Genomic DNA, 22,013 nt, shown 5'->3' with positions numbered 1-22,013 from the left:
TTCATTCTCTATTTTTTTCTTTATTTTTCTCAGAACAATAAAAATAGTTTAACAAACGAAGACTTCTTCATTCTCTCCAGTTCGCCTTGTATTTATAGGTGAAGATGAGACAAATGCCCAGTCATGTCCATTTCATCTCCTCTTGGCTCCGTTCCCAACCCGATCCTCCCTCTCCGCCCCTGGCAGGTTTGACAGGGGAGAACCGGGGCCTATTGCTGTGTCTTTTGACGAGGTATACAGGCTATTCAATGATTGGTGACACGTTATTTGAAGCGGACATCACTGACATTTGCATCTCGGAGCTTCTCCTTTTTGTTCAGAACTGCACCATGCGAGGCCTGTTTGTACACGATCGGTAACATTGAGCAGGTTATGACTGATGACACATCATGCTTTTCACTGACTGGCGTGACGTTAGAGGATAGAAGACACAGTTGTAACTGTGGAAACGCCACGTTACCGACACAAGAGACGAAGACGAGATAACTGACGGGTCTCAGATCCTCTGTTTGTCCAGAGGAGATAAAACTGCGATGTGGAGGGTCCCTGAGGGAAGTGAAGAACGTTGGTTTGAATGCACAAGAAAGTCATAAACAAACACATAGGATTAATGGTTAGCTTCAAAAACGGAGCAGCTATCATTACATTGCAGTGATACTGAATAATTACATGGAAGGAAGTGGACCTCTTATGCAGCATGTGCAACCTATAGAACTAAAAGGCTTTTTTTTCTTTTCTTTTTTTTACAGTACTTCAAGCACCTTCTAAATGTCATAAAGCAAATGGGCCCTCGAAAAGCACTCAACGGAAATGTCACATAACCGGGTTTATACAGTTTTCACTTCTCAGTAAGTACGTAGATCTGAGGAGTTTATGTAGCTGTAGCAACAATATTGTTTTTAAATGAATCGGAGATGAATTTCACTCTTGGCAAAATCTACTGAGGCTGTAGATTTTAGGCAAAAAGTGGATGGCGAGCGTGACACCGGGTAAATTCAGCACAGATGAGACAGAGAGTTGAAGCTTGTTATTTTTTTCCTATAGCACGAGACTGTGGCGTCCCAGATCCCTCCTGGTAGTTGATTATAATGGGATCCTTGTGTGGCGTTACCGTCCCTCCTCGCCCACTGAATACAATCACATGAATCAGGGCTGAATGGCTGAACAATCAACAGCAGAGGAAATGAAAGATGCCTGAGTAGTTGTGGCTATTGTGCACCTGATCAGGACAGAGGTATCAATACAGTCTGAACAAACCCAAGAAGTCATACTAATCAAACTTGAAAGAGTTCAAAACATAGAAATATTATACAACAGAGAAAAGATGAAAAAAAAAAAAAAGAGCTCAATTACTGCGACCCATAAGAGATGAGAGAGGCAGAAGAGATATAGCAAAACCAGACAGAGGGACAGAAGCAGAAAACCTTTGCGTCCATGTCAGAGTATTAATACAGTAGTCCAGAGGTCTGAATGTAATAGTGGTGGATTCGAGCACCATCTCTATGGCTGGGGGTCAGAGGGTCACTGGTCCAATCAGGTTGGAGGGTCATGGCTGTCAGGGCTGGTTTCCAGTGCAGAGCGGCGGGCTGGCACAGTGATGAGGATAATGACGTCTTAGTGTCACATCGGATCACACAGCAGACACACAGTCACAGAGCAGGAGTGGGCAGGCTGGACCGCGGGGGCCCCAAATGTACCCGGTGGGCACTAAACAGTCCAAAGGCCTGGCCTTTAGTGTTCCCATAGTTCAGTGGAGCTCCAACACAGTGCAGAGAGGATAAAATGAAGCTGGATGTAGTCACAGATCAAATGTTGAGAAGGGATCGATACATATCATCGAGGGAGCAGTTCAATTAAGCCACACAGCCTATAGAACAGGTGGACGTGTGTTTGTCCATTTCAGTCAGTTTTAGGCCCAAACCAGGAGGGAGCTGAAGGCTCATTAGTTTGAGGGTTAAATCCTCTTCTTCACTGGTCACCCCCCCCCCGCTGGGCCCATGTGCTGACTGCTCCTGTACAACACAAAAGAGACGGGTTAGACTCACACATCATGGATTGAATTAAAAAGATAATCAAGAATAAGAATAGAATAAAAATCAAGAATAAAAAAAAAAAAAAAAAAAACTCCTCTCCAAAGTATCAAGCATGATTCTAATGTTAGCATGTTAACATGCACATAGGAGTTAGGGTTACAAGCAGCTATACTGTTCCTCATATTCACCTTAGTTAGTTAGCATGCTAACTGTTAACGAGCACTAAACACAAAGTGCAGCTGAGGCTGATGGGGACTGTCATTATTTTTGCAGCTTGATAAAAATATATTTGATGTGTTGATGGTGTAAGAGGAAAAGACAGAGGATCAACAAAGTCTTTAGGGTTCATCCATGATTGTAATCGCAAAATGTCACTATAAATCCATCCAATAGTTGTATTTCAGTGGACAGACTGACAGATATTTCCATCTCTAGAGCTGCTCACTAAGCTGAAAAGTAAAATAACGTTTGATTCCTATTTCGACCTTCGCCAAGGAGGTTGTGTTTTCATAGCCGTCAGACAGTCAGTGCGATTACTCAATAACCAGTCAACCGATTTCCATTAAATTTCATGGAGGGGTCAAGTATGAACTAAAGAAGAAACCATTACATTTTGGACCAGATGCCGATATAAACGGGCAGATTTGTCACCAATGTCTTTAACATGGTGAGTTTTTTCCGACATTTTCAGAAAATTCTGAAGAAGCTGTAATGACACTCAGTGGAGCGCATACCTCCGTCAAGGCCCAACCGGCCTTGAATTCAATCAAGCTGCAGCAATTTTCACACACTCAGACATCAGCTCCTGAAATGAGCCTATTTTTATCTGTAAAAATTGTGAAAATGTTGAAAAACGCACGCTGAAATTGTTCAGTTGTTTTTGTGTAACCTCTTTTACAAACAAACAAACAAACAAACAAACAAATGGAAAGGGATGAAAACACAACCTCATTGGCAGAGGAAATTAAGTGGCTAATCAGTCTCAGCGCAGGTATATGTCCTTTTAGATGCGAATTTGACAGATGGGTTTGTGAAGTTTAAAAATATGACTATTGAATTACTTTATTTGCAAACCCAAATTACACAAAATGTTTCGGATAATAAATATATGAAGTGTGCTGTCCTTCCGTCAACATTTTGGAAACAGTTAATTCTTTGTTGATCCACAATCTGCAAAATGTCTTTTGTTACTAAATTAGAGAAGAAGCTGTAGCTTACCTTTCTTTTTATAACTACACGGTTTCTGTAAAGACTTAAGTTAATAGATTTCTTCATCCAAACACTTCCAGTGGCCTGTGGCAGTCCTTTCATTGGTTCCTTCATTTTCATACAAGTTTCATCCAAAGATAGAGCAGAAGAGGAGGCCTTCATAGCAACAGCCACTGCTGATTCAAAAACATCTTGTAGCTCAAGTAGGGGTCTGCAGTGACATTCAATCAACCCCCACGCGAATTATTCACGTCTTGAAAAATTTCACTTGTTCAATTTTCAGATTTCTCCAGTGTTTTTTGTTTGTCATATTTATGCTTCTTCTGCTCCAGTGAGGGGGGAAAAAACTCCAAAAATCATCTTCTGTTTTGCATTGAAGGCCAAGTCACTCGTCAACAAACACTGAGTCGTCCATTGCCTTAAAAGTTAATATATATATTTATATATAAAAAAAGGGAGTTCATAAATTATTCAACAATGTTCAGTAGATAAAATACCACTTGCATTTCTGTCCTGAAATTATCACTTTGTGCTTTCTGCAAACAAAAAACATTGAAAAAGAAGCAGCAAATTTTTGCCAGAGGTTAATCCATATATAAAACAAAATATTGTCTCTTGAAATCTTAAAGGTTCGCTCTATCTGTGTCGATTGGTTATTCCGTTGCTATTTGTGGCCGGCTCCTCCAGCTCGTCGTCCTCAAAGCCGTGAAAGGTGGAAGTGTCGCTCTCTGAGGTGGTGCCAAAAAGCTCCTCGGCTCCGGTGAAGGTCCCGTCTTCCTTCTCTTCTCTGCGGGCGGCTGGGACACAGGACGGAGTCAGTGAGCAGGTGACGGATAACAAACAGCAGACAGCAACAAACAAGGCTAGAACATCTCTTCATTTCATAATTTCTTCCCAATGATCCATTGTGGAGACACACTTTGGAATCAGTTAGAACACACACAAAAAGACGTTGTATATCAACTCACTTGTGCATTGGCAGGCTGAGAAGGGAGACCCAGATTTACCCGTTTTCTTGCCCTGGCATTTATTACAGTAGTTGCTGGGAATGCTCGTCCCACCTGGACCCTTTGGACCTGTGGGGAATTTACAGGTAAACAAGACTTGGTCAAAACCTTGTATAAGGTGGGACCGTACAGGGTCAATGTGCAAAACTTAGTTGAAAATTGTTGTTTTTTTGCAACCACAATTGTTCAATTACCCTGTTCATGACAACATTGTGTCATATTTACATTCTGTCTTGTGCCAGTCGGTTTCAGCCCTTTTATCTGTTTGCACATCGACTCAATCAGACATTACACAGACTTTGTACTGGGGGTTGAGAGGGTAAAGTCCATTTAATGTCTAGTTCAACAGATTTATATTCACACCAACAGCTGTATGTGTCTAGAAGGATGATGTCGAGAAGAGTTCAGTGCCATAGCAGTTTGTGTCCTCATCTGGGTAAGAACTCTACACTCAGTGAATAGAGTTTCTGACAGGACAGCACTTGTGACTGTCATTTACAAAACAAAATTATAATTTTTTTTACAAAAGAAGTCACTAAAGTGGTCTGATTATAGAAACTATTTGCTGCAGCCAATGGAGAAACAACCAAACCTCTGGTGTAACTTAATCATAAACTCGACTATCACTCACTCATGAGCATGTCGGGGTGTAGAGCTGGACTGTAGCTGGTTTAGCCAAACATTTGAGGGGTTGGTGCAAAAGAAATAATATGTTCTAGTACCTTAATTCATGTAGGTAAACTGTGTCCTTTCAAAAACAAAATTTGAAGTTAAGAAACTCTGTAGGTGTGTTCATCCCTTAGACATGCAAGATCTGGGGGTCTCATCATTAAGACACATTCAATATACAGCTGATTGATTCTCTATTTGAATTATAAACGTTTTTTTATTCAGATTATTGTCCTGTTTACTTCCTGATTATGGGAACAAGTTCTTTGGATTGGCTTCTCAAGTTGACTGGATGGATGGTAGAGATCCCTTTGTCATCTTAGTACATCAAGTGGGGGTTAAAAACATGTACTGACAATATAAGAGTGAACATTTGATTTGTGTTTAAGCACTTTGACAGCAGATTGTGGCTGATTTGACGTATCGCTGTTTCTTGATTTCAGTATTATGAAGCAGCTTTTTATATCTGACATTTTTTGGTTTGGTTTCGGAAACCAATCACTGATATGATATAGGATCAGCAGGCAGGCTTCTTACGTTTGTGTCTGTCAGTCTGTGGTACAGAGGGCGATCTGGACGCCACCTTGTTCCTCTGTCCAGCTCTGTTCTCCTCCGCCAGGTGGGAATGGGTGTAGTGGTAACTGAGTCCTGTACGGTTCCTGTAGCGCTTTGCACAGACTGCAACAAAACAGTAGGCACATGTTCAGTCACACAATAACTGAATAAATGTACATTTTCTGACCACTTATCTATAGGATGAGAGTTGCATCATAAATGGGTAAAATAAAAAGGCATCATGGCATTTGATGGAGGTGAATATTCAGCGTCTGGGTCCAAAAGGTTAAAAAAAAGGAGTATTTTAGGATTTCATTGCAACAGTCAGTCAAATAAAACAAAACCCCAGACAACACAGTAACCATGTCTCAGTTTAACAGCACCAGGGAACTTCAGTATGAGAAAAGTAAGCTAATATTAGAGCCTGAATCAATAATCAGGACTGCCAACACAACCGCTCAACAATCTGTCAAAATAAATATCCTTAAAAGACGAGAGACCAAAAGTGTGAACAAATGAAGGTACCTGAGGTCGAAGATTTTGAGTTCTGCTTTTGTTTGTATCTGTCTGAAACAGAAAAGACACAATGAGATTGTGCTGTTCAAGATCAGTTTTATCAGCTGATGTAAAATCCAATACCCCTTAACCGGATTTTCCACATGCAATTTGCATGAACAGGAAAGGTTCATGAGTGAGACTATAGTAACACTAGTTCTGCTTTTAACCAGCGGTTTCAACTGTAAAAACTGTGTCTGAGTTACACTGGTTGGTCTTTTTTCACTAAGATCACCCTGACGGTCGTTTAAGAGTAACTTCCTGACATGCGGATATTCCAGTTAAAAAAGGTTTGACGAACAAGTCACACTATGCGTCCCATCTACAGTTTACCACGCCCTTGAAAAGAAATGAGAAAAGAATACTTAAATACTGATCTGATAAAGGTAAAATGTTCTGTTGGATCCAACTGAAGGAGCTGAAGTAAGTAATTTCCTTCTTCAATCTCACTAACAAGAAATCATAAATTTGGGTACGGTAATACAGTACATGTATTTGTGTTGTGAATTATGTGTACAATATATGGAATGTTCTTTTGTCAAAACTTTAAGTGCAAAAATCACAGTGACTCTCACAAGGATAGGTCATCCAAAAATGAAAATTCCCTTATTATCTACTCATCATTATGTCGATGGAGGGGTGGGTGTAGTGTTGCTTCTGGAGTTTCAGGGGTAAACAGTGTTGTGGCCAAATCCGATACAATTTTAGGTAAATGGTGACTGATTCGTCCAACGCAAAAGAATAACAGAAAATGCCTCCATACTGCTCTTGTGGTGTCATCCAGGTGTCAGTTAGCTCTGACATTTAAATTCAACTCAAATCGGCGTCTTTTACTTCATGTTTTTAGCCTAAATGTCCTCTGATATCGTGCCCTGGAGACGCATTCACGCATGGATCACAGCGGACATTTCAATCACCATTTACCTCAATTGTATTGGATAATGAGTGACTTTTCATCCTTTTGAAAACTCAGTAACTGCGAGGATATATCAGTAAAAAAAAAAAAAGATCTCTACTAAGGCCCAATCCCATTTCACCCCTTCTCCCTTCCCCTTGTTTTCAAGGGTTATCTTAGCCCTTGAAACAGAGTCACAAAGGTTAGTGGTTGAAATCTTCCCCTACGAATTGGGAATGCACTTCAAGAAGCCGTTACACATCACTAGGCGTCGTGAAAACCCGACAAATCAATCAGTAGTCGTCGATGTAAACATACACGACAAAACGTTTTGCCGGGGATCTTAAATACACCAATGCCTTTTCTTGCACTAAAGTGACAAACCTATAATATCCTAATAACATCTATGCTAATGCAGGTGAATCAATGACATTTGCCATTCATCCAATGGAAAATGAAAAGCTTGGTGGCGCTGTATTATTTCATGTATGAATCAAAAGCATACAGGCTGCTAGCAGTGGTCTGTAGCAACCCTTCCAGGATGCTTTGTTATCAGAGGAGCAGTTAAGTTCAGTAACCTCGCTGCTATACGCGGGTTCAATCAAGTGCATCGTGTATCTTCAAAGAGGGGGGGTGCATGCTAACGCTAGCGATTTTTCTTAAGGTAGTGGTGAAAAAAACAACCATAAAACATTGAAACGATATTAAACATTCAACAAGATAATTAAAATATTATTGTAATTTTTAAATCGTTAATAATGTAGAAAATACTACATTTGTGGGTCTCTTGCCGGTGAAGCGCAAGGCATTCTGGGAAATTCTCATAGCCCTCGGTTTGAAGTGTGTGTCGGAAAAATCTCAGTTTCGAGGGCTGTAGAGCCAGAACACTTGGCCCTCCCCCTCCGTCCTAACAAGTATCGGGACAGCCTTCCCCAACATGCGAACACGCAAAACGGAGGGAAAGGGAGAAGGGGTGAAATGGGACTGGGCCTTACTGTCACAGACGTATGGCTTGTCATCATCCTGGTCTGTCCTCCTGCGGCCTGAACCCCGACCCTGAGGAAAAAATACCCCATTAACCCTGATCAAAGAAAGATGAACCTTCCAACAAATAAGCTGCATCATATATATATATATATATATATATATATATATATATATATATAAATACTGTATGTATATGAGAAAGGCATGCCTAAGCCACTACCTTAGCTAAATGTGATTTGATGTGATTGGAGAAGAAACAGAAAACCTTGTTTTTTAACAGACACTGACATGGTAGGTCTCCCTGAACGTCTTGGAGTCCCTGCTCATGTGCAACTGGAGTCCATTTGTTCACTTACTCTTCCTTTGCCTCGATGTCTCCTTTTGGGAGTGTCTACCTCGTAGTCGTCATCATCGTTGAAAGCGTCTTCTGCTGCGTCTGCTTCCAGAACCCTCTGAGACACAGGGAGACAGAGCCACAGACACAGATAAATGTCTGATGTCATCATATTCTTTATTGATTGAATTTGTTTAGTACCAGTAGGGTGAATTTGTAAGTTATCTAAATCATGGTTCTCCAGCCTTTGTTTTATTCCATGTTCATGTTCCCAAAGGTACATTATATGGAATGTATGATCTGGAGATGTCTTCTTGTGACAGAGATCTAAGATTAACAATAACTCGGACTGACAGAAATTTTTTAACTGAAGTTTCATTTTTAATCTTTTACATGATTGTGTGGACATAACTCATTAGTTTCACATATAACAGTGAGTAATTGGGAAATCAAAGTTGAAGCAGTTCACTTGTCCAAACTGCCTCTCAGCAAGACAGCGGTCAGCTAACAAGCCCCGCAGGTCAGCTGGAAAAACTTGGCAAGTTGCCTTGACAACCAGTTGGGGCGCAACACTTCACTGTCAGAGCCGGGGCCCTCAGTCGTTTGAGTGATACCACTGAACATTTACATTTTAAACATTTGGCTGACGAGCTTAACCAGAAAAACACAGGGACTGAACCAACCTGGATCTCCAGCAGGCTCTCCTCGTCGTTCTTCGCGTTCCTCTTGTCTAGGCCCTCTCCCCGCAGCAGCGCCTCCAGTGTGGTGCTCTGAGTGGGCAAGGCGTCCTTGGACATGAGGCTGCCGTCTGCACAACAACAAGCAACACATGATGACTCAACAAAACATGAGCTAAGTGTTTATACTATCACGCCATGCCAACACATCTATGGTCTATTGTTCACTTTAGGTAAAAAAAAGTCCCACAGGTGTATTAACCAATGCTGTAAATATTCTTGTTCTCTGTTACACGCGGCATCTGTTGCACTTTCCGTCCTGGGAGAGGGATCCTACACATGAGGCTCTCTCTGAGGTTTCTACGTTCTTTTTCCCCTGTTAAAACTTTTCTTTTGGTTGTTGTTGACATGCTGCTTCAGGATCAGGGCAGACATAGATTACATGTCCATTATCCTTGTACCACGCTATAGCGTGCCTCCTCACTCCCCTGCTGACATGCGCTCACTTTACACTTTAACAATAAACACCACCACTAATCAGAAGTTATTAGGACCCGTACAGTACTGAAGTTTACTTTGTGCTTGTTTGATTCTCTCTAGAGTTTATGAGACACATATTCAAACACATTGAAAAATCAGATCAAGATTCAGTCGGGTGGGGGGGTTGGCATTAAATAATTGTTCATTAATCAAGGTAAAAGTTTATTGATTTGAAGTCATAATGCCCAGTCCTAGGTCAAAGTTCACTAAATCTGAACATTACCTGTAGCCATGCTACGATTTGCTTCCCCACAGGAAGTGAATGTTTCATTTACTTCCTCGATTGCACAGATTGGAAGTGAACTCCTGATACATTCAAGTAAGTGTGACCGAGCCCTAAAGCTGCAATGTGTTACAGTTGTCTAAAGGCTTATTCATGCCCAACGTTAGACATGTATACGGAAACGGATGGAGCTTTCTGTTCGTACTCTGTGTTCATTTTGGCAGTTCCACCAGAAGTCTTGGGGGGGCAGTGTGGCCAATAGTTTAAGCGAGACGACCATAAGGCATGTGGAGGAACATTTTTTAAATGATGGAACTTTTGAGGAGAGATTTTGCAAGTTGTTAAGGAACTATAGATGTTTATATGATGTTACTTTGCCCAAGCACAGAGACAAACAGCTGCTTTTGTCTCATTCTGAGAAGAAACATTATCACAACCTCCTCCACGTCACGTTTGTTGTTGTCAAAATCTCTGTGCTGCCATCTAGTGGATGTACTGCTTAACAACCAATGTGAAGGACACATAATAGTACGAGGGCAGTAACGATTGCATTGTTTGAAATGGACGCATCTGTTTTCATCTGAGCCCTGACATCTGCTGTTCTTCTTCTGCATCACCATCAAACACTGTAACTGTGACAAGAACCAGCACTACAACATCCAAGCTACATGAGCAGCGTTCTATAAGCACATTTCTATTATCCTCTTCCTCTCCCACTAGACATAATAAAAGCATGTGGCAAATTGCTGGAGCAACTGTTTGTTATATCAGCTGTCACCACTTGTTTTGCCTGGAACAGAATGTGTCATGACAACTATCTTCACAGCACTATATAACTGACAAGGCATATGGTTTCAGTCTGAAAGGGAAAGCATTGTCATTAGTGAGCTGCACCACGTAGGCAGACTTTGTCCACAGGAATCTCTGAGGTTCAGTGAAGTTAAGTGGCTTATCACTTTAACCTGAACGCATCATGCAGATATTTCCTTCTACAGGGAGCTGAAGACCTAAACAAACAGTGTAGGAGGGAAGCAAGTTGACAAAGCAGAGCAAATAAAAGCTTCGACAGTCGGCCGGATCCGCACGTCTTATTTACAAAATCTCCTCTCCACTGAGGGCTTCGCGATCTGCTGCTCTGTGGATGTTTGGAAAGAGGACACACTTCAAAGCCCCTCCGACTGCAGCTTTCTATCAGCCCTTCATCTCACCGCTGCGCCCACTAGAAAGACTTCTGCAGAATATCGAACATGAAGTGCAGAAGCAATAGAGCACCGCATAGGTATAAAAGGGCAGACACAAGAGGTAGGCGTGACAAGCACATCCAACGCGCTTCTCTAAAATGGGCCCCTCCACCATGTGGCGGCAGCCCCTAACCATTGTGTCTGCACACGTTGACTTTCAACTCTCCGCGACGAGACAGACCCCCCCCCCTCACACCACCGCTTCCCTCCCTCCCAACCCATGGGAGCTGGGGGGCTAAAAATAGAGCCAGCAGCAGCCTGCAGCAGGGAGCTGATTCTGCATGCAGCCCCCGTCTCTAGCACACCATGAGTTAGACGAGCTTGCCGAGGCAGCGAGACAGAGTCTGGCTGCTGCCCTGTGCTGGGCACCTCTGGCCAGCTGCAGGACATGCTCTGTATAAGAGACGCCAGGTTAAATCAGGGTATGTTTCCCCTCTGATGGGCGCTGGCAGACAGCACATACAACCCACTGTTGTTGGAGAAGGGAAGGGACAGCAGGGTGGTGGTGGTGGTGGTGGTGGTGGTGGTGGCGAGGACTTTGCGAGCGCTAGCTCAGTGGAAAACAATAGACTACAATGGGATGTGTTTGGGAAACAAAGGCTCGGTTCTATCCTCTATTTTTCTACGCTATCTCTCCATCTTGTTTTCTCTTTCCAGGCTCTTTTCCTCTGTCTTACTTTCCCTACTTCCCAAACAGTTGTCCTTTCACCACATGATTCAAGAATGAACAGAAACTAATACAAATTTAAACATGTGACATTATATTTCTCTCTGTTGCCATGTTCATTAGGATAGTGCAACATCCCAGTGGGTATACAAGCCTTGGGCACAGTTATTCAAGCTCAGGATCACTGGCCACAAAACACACACAGGCTGCACCGCAATTTATAGAGACGGATGGAGGAGCTGCCAGAGGGAAAGAGACAAAACCAATCAGCAAGGGAGGTGGTAAGTACAAAATAAGATACAGGGAGAATGTAATGTAGACGAGAGCGTAAACGTTTTGAGTGAGCGGTTTCAAGTGGCAGCCCGAGAAAAGCCAAACTACATTCAATAACATTTATTAAATACTGTCTGCAGTGGCCGAACTCCGTCTCGCTGCTCCCAGCAGTGGCAAATCTAATTACATGTTCTACTTCTCACAAAACAAGTTTACCAGCCGGGGTGAACACAGCCACATTTCATCCTCTGAAAAATGACTGGCAGCCTGTTCTGCTCAGTGTGCGGAGACAGAGTGATATGCTTTTAGCGAGATTATTCCAGATCATCACCAGTAATCACATGAGCTGAAGGAGGTGGGTGGGAGACGAGGGAGGGGGGGAGAGAGAGGGAGAGAGGGAGAGAGAGAGAGCGAGAGAGAGAGACAGAGACGGATGAGCGGGAAGAGAAAGTGAGCAGGAAGCGATGGGCAGGTAGTTTAAGGACAACGGCTGCAGGGTCTTACCGAGCTGCAGACCATAGATGCCCAGGCGGGGATCCGTGGCATTGTGCAGCCGTCTTTTCTTTCTCCAGCAGCGGGCGGGGTACGTGTACATCTGCCCGGCTGAAACCCCTGCATGATAACAACAATACACATCAACACAAAAACTAATTCATCTCTTGAAACACATTGATTGAAAAATGTTTTTATTTAGCTTTACTACTTATTTTGCGAAATGGACATTTGTTTTTGTTTTGTCTGACCAACAATACAAAACACAATTATATTCAATTTACAATCATATAGGGATGGGCGATATGGAAACAAATTTGATAAATATCACGATATTAATCAAATCACTATTTTTGTCATTTCTGTTTCAGATGATACTCTGCTTCTTGTTGGACTTTAAATAGCTAGAATATCTCCACACTACCAGAGTTCCTCTGACCCTTCTTTTCAACAATGTCTTCGTCTTTTTGAGCCTTGGGCTGTGTCTGTTGGGGTGTCTTCTTCTGTAACCTGTCGCTCGAGTTTTCGTTAACATTATATTTTGTCATTTTCTCTTCTATCTCGCTCCTAATCCTGACGTACTGGTGTGCACGGCTGCAGTAGACCAAACATTAGCACGTGTGCTGCTACTGGCTGCTCCTCCTATGCTCTGTGTGCGTCAACCTAACCTAACGTGTCTCTAACTCTATTCCAGCCACATTATTGGTTCGGTGCGGCGCTATTGTCATTATCATTGGGTGTTCCTGTTGTCTGTCAAAACATGGATGGAATGAGTTCTATCGACGTTCGACCATGTCTTTCTATCGAGGAAAAGTTATTTCCTGATAATTATCTGTTATCGTTTCATCGCCTAGCCCTACGATCAGGTAATATTAAAGTAAAAAAACACCCACATTTAGGCAAAAATAATCAACTCAAATGATCAACTTTACATTACATTTCATTTAGCTTACGCTTTTATCCAAAGCGACTTACAATAAGTGCATCAACCATGAGGGTACAAACCCAGAACAAGAATCAACTGATTATTAAAGCTTGACTGATTTGTCGACTGGCCGATAATACCCACTGATGTTAGCCTCTGACAGATATATCGGTATCAGCGTTCGTTTTACAGAATAAACAAAGCAGAAAATATGTGCATTTATGTTTACATTTTAAAAGAAATAATTTTCTTAAATCAAGTTCTATATATTGCAATTGTGTTTTCTATTTATTTAGTTATTGATAATAAAGTTTATGGTTAAACTGTACATTACATTTCTTTGTCATAAGGGTTGATAGTCATTTTAGTAATCATCACCAATTTATACATTGTCCAATATATCTGGAATGTTTTACTCCCCATTGGTACCGCCCCCCTCTTTTGGGACTAGACCACTGACAACCAAGTTTAAAAAGGTCACCTTGGATTGTGGTATAATTGCAAGTGGCATTTTATTGACTTAACAACGGAGTGAAAAAGCAATCAAAAGATTAATCAATAATGAAAATAATTATTTGAAACCCTCGTCAATAGCCCTGCATAATGTAGATTCAGACACTTTTACAAGCCTAACGGACCAAATACAACACTCTGTGTATGTGTATGTGAGTGTGTTTGCGCACCAGGGCTACGGTGGTGCCGCTCCATCCAGATGTAGCAGTTGTTCTGAGCCACACCAGTTTGTGAGTCGAGGAATGGCAGGCGGACGCTGCGTTCAGCACAGAGGCGGGCATTGTAGCTGCGGCACTGCTCGATGGCCTCCTTATAGAACTGGTCGCCCAACCTGCCAGGGGGGGCAACATTAGCAGCAGAGGTCAGTGGCCCTTAATGATGTGGTCGACACAGCAGAAGTGAGGCTATGGATAAATGTGATCGTTTGCAGTCTGCGTCTACATGTATTGCACCTCTTTTGCATCTGTTGTGCGTTAGAGACGTCATCAACACTCCCACTTGCTCGCTCACGTTCCTGCTGTATTCTCACATGAGCTTACTTTGACATTTTGCTAAGGCGCTAGCAGGAAATGCAGAGAGCAACTGACTTGGACATTTGTGTTCTGTAGCCTCTGCAGAAAATGTCTAGTGTTCTAGCGTCTCAGTATGTCTGAAAACGGCTTTACTTGCTACAAGATGACTTAAAGCAGATCAAAACAATAGTATAAGGAAATAAATAGCAGATGCTTCTTTGAACAAAGAGTAATACTGTAAGATTGGAAATCCTCCACAACCAAAATAATGCTGTTAGTATCTAATGAGCAGTCTAATCAGTCCTGTTCAAGGTAAGTATCAAACTGACAAGTCTGCTAAGTCTCTCTGTCCTCTTTCTGGCTTTCCATCAGGGAAAAATATGTAGAAAGAAAAAAGAAACCCAGTTACAACAGTGCAGTGACTCTGCTGCTCCCACTCCTGAGGTTAAACATATTATTACCTCTGTGGGCTCTTTGTCTGATCCGATTCTCGATTGGCTATGAGCTGCGCTGGCGGGTTAGATTATCATGACGACACTAAATCCGCGGCCTAACATTGCTGCTCGATGGTCAGAGGAGCGAGCAGCAAAGACTCCAGACTTTAGTTCCACTTTTCTTGGTGCCACTGAGATTTTGGCAGTCCCTTAGGGTGTCAGAGTTAATATTCAGAGTGAAATGGGGGAGGATATTTCACATTCAAGCCCTCGATCGGTGCCACACGCCTGGTATGGTAATTAGCCTACTTAATTAATCTCAGCAGAGTGTCTAGTACAAGGGCAGGTTCTAATTTGACGACATCAAAGATGAGGGTAAATGCTTCAACTCCAAAATCATGGTAAGGTACTTTGTACTGTTTTATCATAGGGCAGATAAAACTGTAGCGACCGGTTCTTCTAGCTCGAACATCTCCACATCCGCATAATGAAGTTCCCCCACATGTTCTCAATTACAACATTAGGAAGACGGCCATTTTGAAGTGAAACTAATGAGCTGCGGGCTGCGAGTCAAGCCTGGAATCTTAAACTAGAGGTGGAGGAGGTGGGAGGCTGATTTGTCAGCGTCTTCCAGATCCTGCGCCTCCTCTTTCTCTCTCCCGCTTTCTCTTTAGGTTTGCCTTTACCCCTAACCCTCCATGAGAAGACGTCCAGCAGATGAACAGCCGTGTTAGGAATGCTGTCCCGCACAAAAGCCCAGACAAAGCCACAGTGTGTGAGGCTTCCTGGGAAAGCGAGGCTTCATTTCAGTGTGAGTGAGAAGAGTAAACAGTCACAGGTACAGAGTGAGCGCAGGGAGGGGTGGAAAGGTGTTTGAGCGAGAGAACGATGAGGGAGAGAGGAAAATAATAAGACAGAACAGTTCAAAAGACAAGATGGTGAGAAGAGAGGTTGAGCACTTATGAGCAGATTATTACTAATAAATATGGGTCATTGCTTTTCCTTCAGCGTGTTACAATCGCACCAAGGTAACAGCTTTATTGTAGACAATAATAACACTATTACAGGTCTACCTTGTAAAGATGTCATACAGCTTTCTCAGGTTTTAAGAGGCAGGAATTTTTACAAGCGCAACTAAAAGGGCACTTGGAGAGCGCATTCCTCCACAAAGGCTGATTTGCCACTTTATATTGTGATCAGACACATGACATGTACACAGACGTGTTCTGAAAACTGCTCACATTAAACACAGGCAAAATGTCCATTATTTGATATTGTTTAAAGGAATATTCGTTACCATACAGTAATTGAATAAAGATCATCCCGTAAAAATATGAATTTAGATTAACAAAAGCCAAATCATAATCCGGAGCCACACTAAATTTCACCTCTTCTTAGATATTAGGACCCTACACATGCCTGTTTTTTTTTTCTTCATAAAATCTCTCCATTATTTGTTGAGAAATTCTCAAAAATGTAATAAATAAATAAAAATAAGGCTTTATAATGACAGTGAATCCATGATCCAAACAAAAATGTTATGGATGCTTCCCGGACCCATATCACATCCTTCCACCAAGTTTCAAGATAATCCAGGCAGTCATTTTTGCGTAGTCTTTCTTATAATCCAACAAACAAACGAACAGGGGTGAAAACGTAACCTCCTTGGAGGTAATAACACTGGAGTATACTCAAAAACAGATTAGGTAGGACATCTTCCACATCCAGTCAAACTAACCCGCTTGCCTCACTGCCATTCCCTGATATCAACACACATTCCTGATGAAACGCTTTGTGACATATCAGCTTACTAAAAACAGACCAGCTGACCCACTGTAAATGCTCCCTGAAGCCCACTAGGACGGCACGCTCACTGGCAAGTGCCAAGAAACGTACTCGAGTCCAACAGAGTGTGGTGGGGTGCTCGTCCGTCTCAAATGAAGTGTGCAGGGGTTGGGGGTGGGGGATGAGCGGGGAGAGGGTGAAAGAGAGCAAGTGTAGGTGCCGAAAGTTTTCTGGTGGGTGAAGCCTGTCTGTGTGGCGACATGGCACGCTCTCCATCCGAGAATCTGCCGCCCCGAGCAGCAGGTGTGCTGGCTTAGGTGAGAGATTTCTCCGACACTTGTAATGAGTGATGAGACCCGAACGTGTGACAACACAGAGGGAGTCATATCTTCCTCACGCACACACGCATCCACCCACCCGCCCGCACACAAAGCAAATGTTTGAATTAATCATTCTAACTGTCTCCATCACATATATTACAGACCAGATTTCTGGTTCAACTTTGAACTACTGCACTTCCGTTAGTTTCGTTATTACTTTGACAAAACTCCCTTTGAGTTACAACTATAAAAACAAACATTTAGATCAGTGGTTCGTTACGTTTTGGGCTATGGGGTGGTTGTCCCCCGACGGGACATGGACCAATTAAAATGCCAAGTGTCAAAGTTTGGGCAAGAGTTCAGTTTTCCAGTAAGTCTGGTTTTAATAGCTTACTTGATGCTATATAAACAGGGTGAAAGGGCATGATTGACAGCAGAGTCCGACTTGTGATTGGTCGAGCATATGTATCCACCACCCTATTCCCTGATACTACTACTACTATGCTACTACATAGACTGGCTCCAAATGCACAACCTAGCGCCATTTGTATCCAGAATATTTTGGCTCCTACTCTTAAACATTTCAAGACACCAGAAATGCTGTTAGGACAGTTTATGATAAACCAGGATAATACTTTTCAGTACACAATATGTAGTTTTCTCTCGATCAAATCTATAAAAAAAAAGACAAAGTTTGAAGTAGTAGAAAGTAGCATGGGATCATGGGAATTGACCTCCATTGCAGTCAGCTTCTCCTGTTTATGATTCCTTCAGTGTTTATCGTTCAGGAAGTTTATAGCCGGAGTCAAATAATCTGCAACGGTCTAACCCTCTGCAAATGAAATGGACCTGATGATTATAACCAGTAAAAAAAGAATAATACATATAGGGGCTGCGAGCCAAGCTGCTGCTAATATTCGCTCAGCTTGTTTCTCTAATATCTTTAGAACCAAATGACTACAATCCTTCATCAGTCCATCTCATATTAAAATATAGTTAAAAAATACCAATATATAAAAGGTGTATTGTAAAAAAAAAAAAGTGACTCCAAATGATAAATAGTACATTTCTGCCCAAACACAGTGGCATAAACAAATGGGATACAACGCCTTTAACAGTTCAAATGTACTGCACAGTTACACAATGAAATTACATTTGCATTACAAAATTACATGCAAGTACACAACTCAACAAAATGTATACAAAAATAACTTAGATTTTATATATAATACCTTTAAGCCTGGCTCTGTCAGATGGTGACAAAATCCTGCAGACTCAAGGACTCAGAGTAAACTAGAAACATTCTGATTTCACGTGTTTCAGGGCTTAACAAAAGGTGCCTCAGAGGTACAGTATGTGGCACACCCCCTCTATATCTTCCAGTTGAGTAGAGAAGGTGAGTGTGTGCACTAGGGTGGAAAACAAAAAGCAAGTCTTGTGGCCAGCAGGGGCCTCCGCTATCAACGTGTTCCTGTCAACGGTTGGCACATGGCTGCGTCCGTAATGCGAGCATGCGTCAACGCTTGTTTTGCATATCTAATGACAAAACTTGGGTTTGCAGTACAGCAGCTCACAGTGTGATCTGCGGCCACACTAAAACTTCTATATATACACTTTTAACCAGCATTGAGGAGATGTGATTCATGATGATCTAGAAAAACATAACTTCAGTCACGTCTGCTCTGTTCAGGAGGGCTTTCAAATCTGCAGGTGCACATCTGTTTTACAGGAAGCTACAGCTACCACATAACAAGAGCAGGGAAAGAGGAGGTCGTATAGAGTGACTGCATCCTTACAACCACCTCTGATTGCACCAATCAGAACATCAGTCTGGCTGAGGGCAGGAGTAAAACCAGACCATACACCTACACACTCAAGAGCCAATAAAGAGCCTGACTCATTCAAAGTGTAGGTTTCTCAACACCGGCAGGGTAGCAGATAATTGGAGGAAGGACCAGGAAGATGAGTCCAACCTGTAGAAACCTCCAGCTGTGGCTACAAATTTTATGAGCAGCTTTATGAGCTTCCTTATTAATTAAATATTCCAGACTCCATTTTAATCAGCAGATTGTGGAGATTACCGTCCTCCCATCACGATGCTCAGATGAGAGGGACGGACCTCACACAGACGTGCACAGGCTTGCACGCTGCAGCCTCATCTGCCGCCACATCTCCACAACAAAGTCAAACCCGGCATTTCATTTCTCATAAGTGAATCAACTTAATACAAAAAAAAGGTCAAACTGTTCCACAGGAGCGACATCCAATTAGTGTCAAGTATGTATAATTATAATCTGACAAACTTGTGAAACGAAGTCAGAAACCCGAGACAGAGGCTAATTATAGCAGATTGAAACACTTCATTAAGCACAGCTTATAGTGAGGAGACATTTCACATCAGAATGCTAAAACGTCTCTGAGATGAAACAGCAGCTTGACAGCAGACGCGCGACGGAGCTGGTTGGGACACAAGACAGGGGGAAGGGTCCAATGAGATAATAATGAAATGCTCTTTCCAATAATAAGGGAAAGTACGTGATACAGGACATAACGGTAGTTCACAATTACATCGAACACTTTAACATAAGCTTTGCTGTGCATGTGCCTGCAGAGGGGCGCTGTGATCATATCCTGTCATTCAATGATGGGTAAACAATTGTGAAGGCAAGGACAGTGCATGAGAAGTGCAAGCAGCTTCAGTCAACTCATAGAAATACAAGCTCAGGGGAAATTCGGCAATTAGCAATCAGTCTCTTCCAGAGCATCATATAAAGACTAAAGGAGACTTCAACCTGACATAGAGCCTCTGTGACTCTTCAGTCATCACAGAGGTAAAGGAGGTTGTAGGGGCCACATAATCATTCAATAATTTAAAGATGAATCATCTTTGGCTAGTAGTTGGGCTATCGGCTATCGCCTGACGACAAATTAGCCAAACAAAACACAAACAATGACACTTTTGCAGGTTTTTCAGGTCAAGACAACATTTTGGTTAATCTCTATTAACAGCAATCTGCATCTGAATACAGATAAATCAAAAAGGCAAATATCTGATTTATTTCGGTCAGTGTGTTCCGCCTCTCTAGCTCTACACAGACTGTTTACCTGCAAACAACCTAAGCTTGCTCAAAAACTGATTGGTCAAACTAGAAACAGAAACCAGGAGGCTTCTGGCCCCAAAATCTACATATTCACATGCAGAATCTTTTTTATAGAGATCTAAGCAGGAGCTCGGTGGTTCAATCCCCAGCTCCTCCGATTCCAAGTGAACCAAATTGCCCTCGATAGTTGTATTGATAGCGTATGAATGTGTGCATGACTGGGTGAATGCAACTTGTACTGTAAAGCTCTTTGAGTGGCCAGAAAGACTGGAAATGCACTCACAATAACGTCCATTAGGAAACTAGAAAAGTGCAAACTAACCCTTAGCAGAAAATAGCAATGTTCAATGAAAAGAAAACAGTCATGCACAATCAGACATTAAAAAACACCCCTCTGCGATCTCCTATAGGCGCAGTAACAACACTAGTGGGTGATGCGAGGTGTTGTGTGGTCCACTCCTCATGCTACGGTCCACGGAGGTGCCAGGGTACCTCTGTGGAGGAGCAGATGGTTCTCCTGCTTGTGCCCGACACTTCCTCCCTGTCGGAGCATCTCTCTGACAGATGGGCCCAGGATCCTGGACCAGGCTAATCTCCAGCACTCCTCCACTTAAAGGCACAGCAGAGAGATCCTCACAGACACACACACACAGTCCCACAGAGCCACGGTGAGCCACATTACAGCCCATCACCAGTGCCATCACTACCTGACACGTCCAGCTCCATGTACTGTGCATTTTAAGAGACAAATGACCTGGTCACCATATGAAACGACCAGAGGAGGAGGCGAGCTGTGTGCAACTTACAGTAACACGTCCACCAGAAGAATTGGTGGAACAACAAGGGGAACAAAGGAGAAATGAAAGGAAAATGAGGTGGAGCATTTCAGTGAAGTTGAGGGACAGAGGTGACCATAGCTCGGGCTGCTGGAGCCTATTTCCACCGGCGGACTCACACCGCCGCTGACACTTTTTAGTCGTTTTCGCCAGCAGCAAAGCGTGCGAACACAAAATGCCTCCTCCCTTCGCTCCGCCGCGTCCCGACCACGTCTGCGCTCGGAGGAAGCCAAAGTTGACATGTCGACATTTCACACCGACTGTAAAACACTTTCGGAATGTCAGCCGATGTTCCGCCGCCGAGCACGGAGGAGGAGGGGGGCATCGACTTTTACCGATTCGGTGCGGCGGCGGCTCCGCAGACTATCAGCCACGCTGTCGACAGCTTTTCCCCCAAAATAAATTTACAACCCGGGGGAGGACGACAGTCTCCCGGGTTGCGTGCAAACCCGTGCCGGGGAGAGGCTCCTCCGGTGCGGTGGAAATGTCAGGCAGCCCCGCGCACATGTTTGAGACTAAAAAGATCAGAAAATCTTCGCGGAATAAAAGAAGTGAGCTGCCGGGGCTACTTTGCTGTGCAAGAAGTGCACTAAATACAACATGGACAGCTCAATGCGACGCGTGCACACGACAGGAAAACGACATGCACGAGCGGCCGGCCGCAACACACGAGTTGGCAACAAAGTAATAATTCACAATTTCCTCAATGTCTAAATTACTTACGCTTTTAGTGGGTTCTGAATGACAGCCGCCATTTTGCTACCATGTAACGCAATATCGGCGTCTTGCAGTTCTGAGGGAAACCTACGGGAATTGGCCAATCGGCGCTCGGGGTGAATTCGCGGACCAATCCGTGTGCAGCACAGGCGGACGGGGCGTGGCCGGACGGGGGTAAACTGTCAAAAATTATTTTAAAGGGTTTTCCCTTCTATTTGAATTGTGCACAAGTGAATAACAGCACTTTTAAAGAGACCCTCACTGGAGCTGGGTGACATGTCAGGAGAAGACCCCCCCCCCCTTTGGATGAGTGGGACAGAATTATCAACATGGAAGCTGGTGTAATTATTTATTAAAATAATTATAAATCATTTATCATCATTAATAAGCATCGGGCTAATAATCTTCCCTGACTTTATGTTGGAGCTGGAGTGCTGGGAGAGGAATGGAAGCGAGGCGCGCACACGATCTATTCCTCCCACATACAGTAAGTGGTGTGACACAGGGAGATTT

General features: G+C 42.9%; 1 protein-coding gene across 4 annotated transcripts; it reads right to left on the bottom strand.

Moving 5' to 3' along the window:
• On the bottom strand, nt 1-21,576 carry LOC117756107 (zinc finger protein DPF3-like). 4 transcript variants are annotated; one of them, XM_034576445.1, is made up of 11 exons: nt 21,507-21,576; nt 13,966-14,126; nt 12,370-12,477; nt 8,928-9,052; nt 8,267-8,362; nt 7,919-7,979; nt 5,999-6,040; nt 5,456-5,596; nt 4,211-4,318; nt 3,252-4,039; nt 1-2,012 (listed from the first exon to the last, which is right to left on the bottom strand). In XM_034576445.1, exons 1-10 carry the CDS (start codon nt 21,536-21,538, stop codon nt 3,879-3,881), a joined length of 1,035 nt encoding a protein of 344 aa, XP_034432336.1. In that variant the 5' UTR covers nt 21,539-21,576; the 3' UTR covers nt 1-2,012; nt 3,252-3,878. The 4 variants fall into 4 exon arrangements, with proteins under 4 accessions (XP_034432336.1, XP_034432339.1, XP_034432337.1 ...); XM_034576448.1 differs by lacking the exon at nt 21,507-21,576 and adding an exon at nt 14,769-16,023; XM_034576446.1 differs by lacking the exon at nt 21,507-21,576 and adding an exon at nt 14,248-14,738.
• Between the last annotated feature and the right edge of the window lie 437 nt (nt 21,577-22,013).

The sequence above is a fragment of the Hippoglossus hippoglossus genome, chromosome 22, assembly GCF_009819705.1.
Source record: "Hippoglossus hippoglossus isolate fHipHip1 chromosome 22, fHipHip1.pri, whole genome shotgun sequence".
Taxonomy (NCBI): Eukaryota; Metazoa; Chordata; class Actinopteri; order Pleuronectiformes; family Pleuronectidae; genus Hippoglossus; species Hippoglossus hippoglossus.
Note: the sequence above shows the minus strand (reverse complement) of the source record. Positions and strands in the feature narration are given on the sequence as shown.

Coding starts and splice junctions, on each gene's coding strand:
- LOC117756107 (XM_034576445.1), bottom strand. CDS start 21,538: ATGGCGGCTGTCATTCAGAACCCACTAAAAGC. Junction 7,980..8,266: donor GACATCGAGGCAAAGGAAGA/GTAAGTGAACAA, acceptor TTTTTTCCTCAG/GGTCGGGGTTCAGGCCGCAG. Junction 6,041..7,918: donor CAAGCCATACGTCTGTGACA/GTAAGGCCCAGT, acceptor TTTCTGTTTCAG/ACAGATACAAACAAAAGCAG.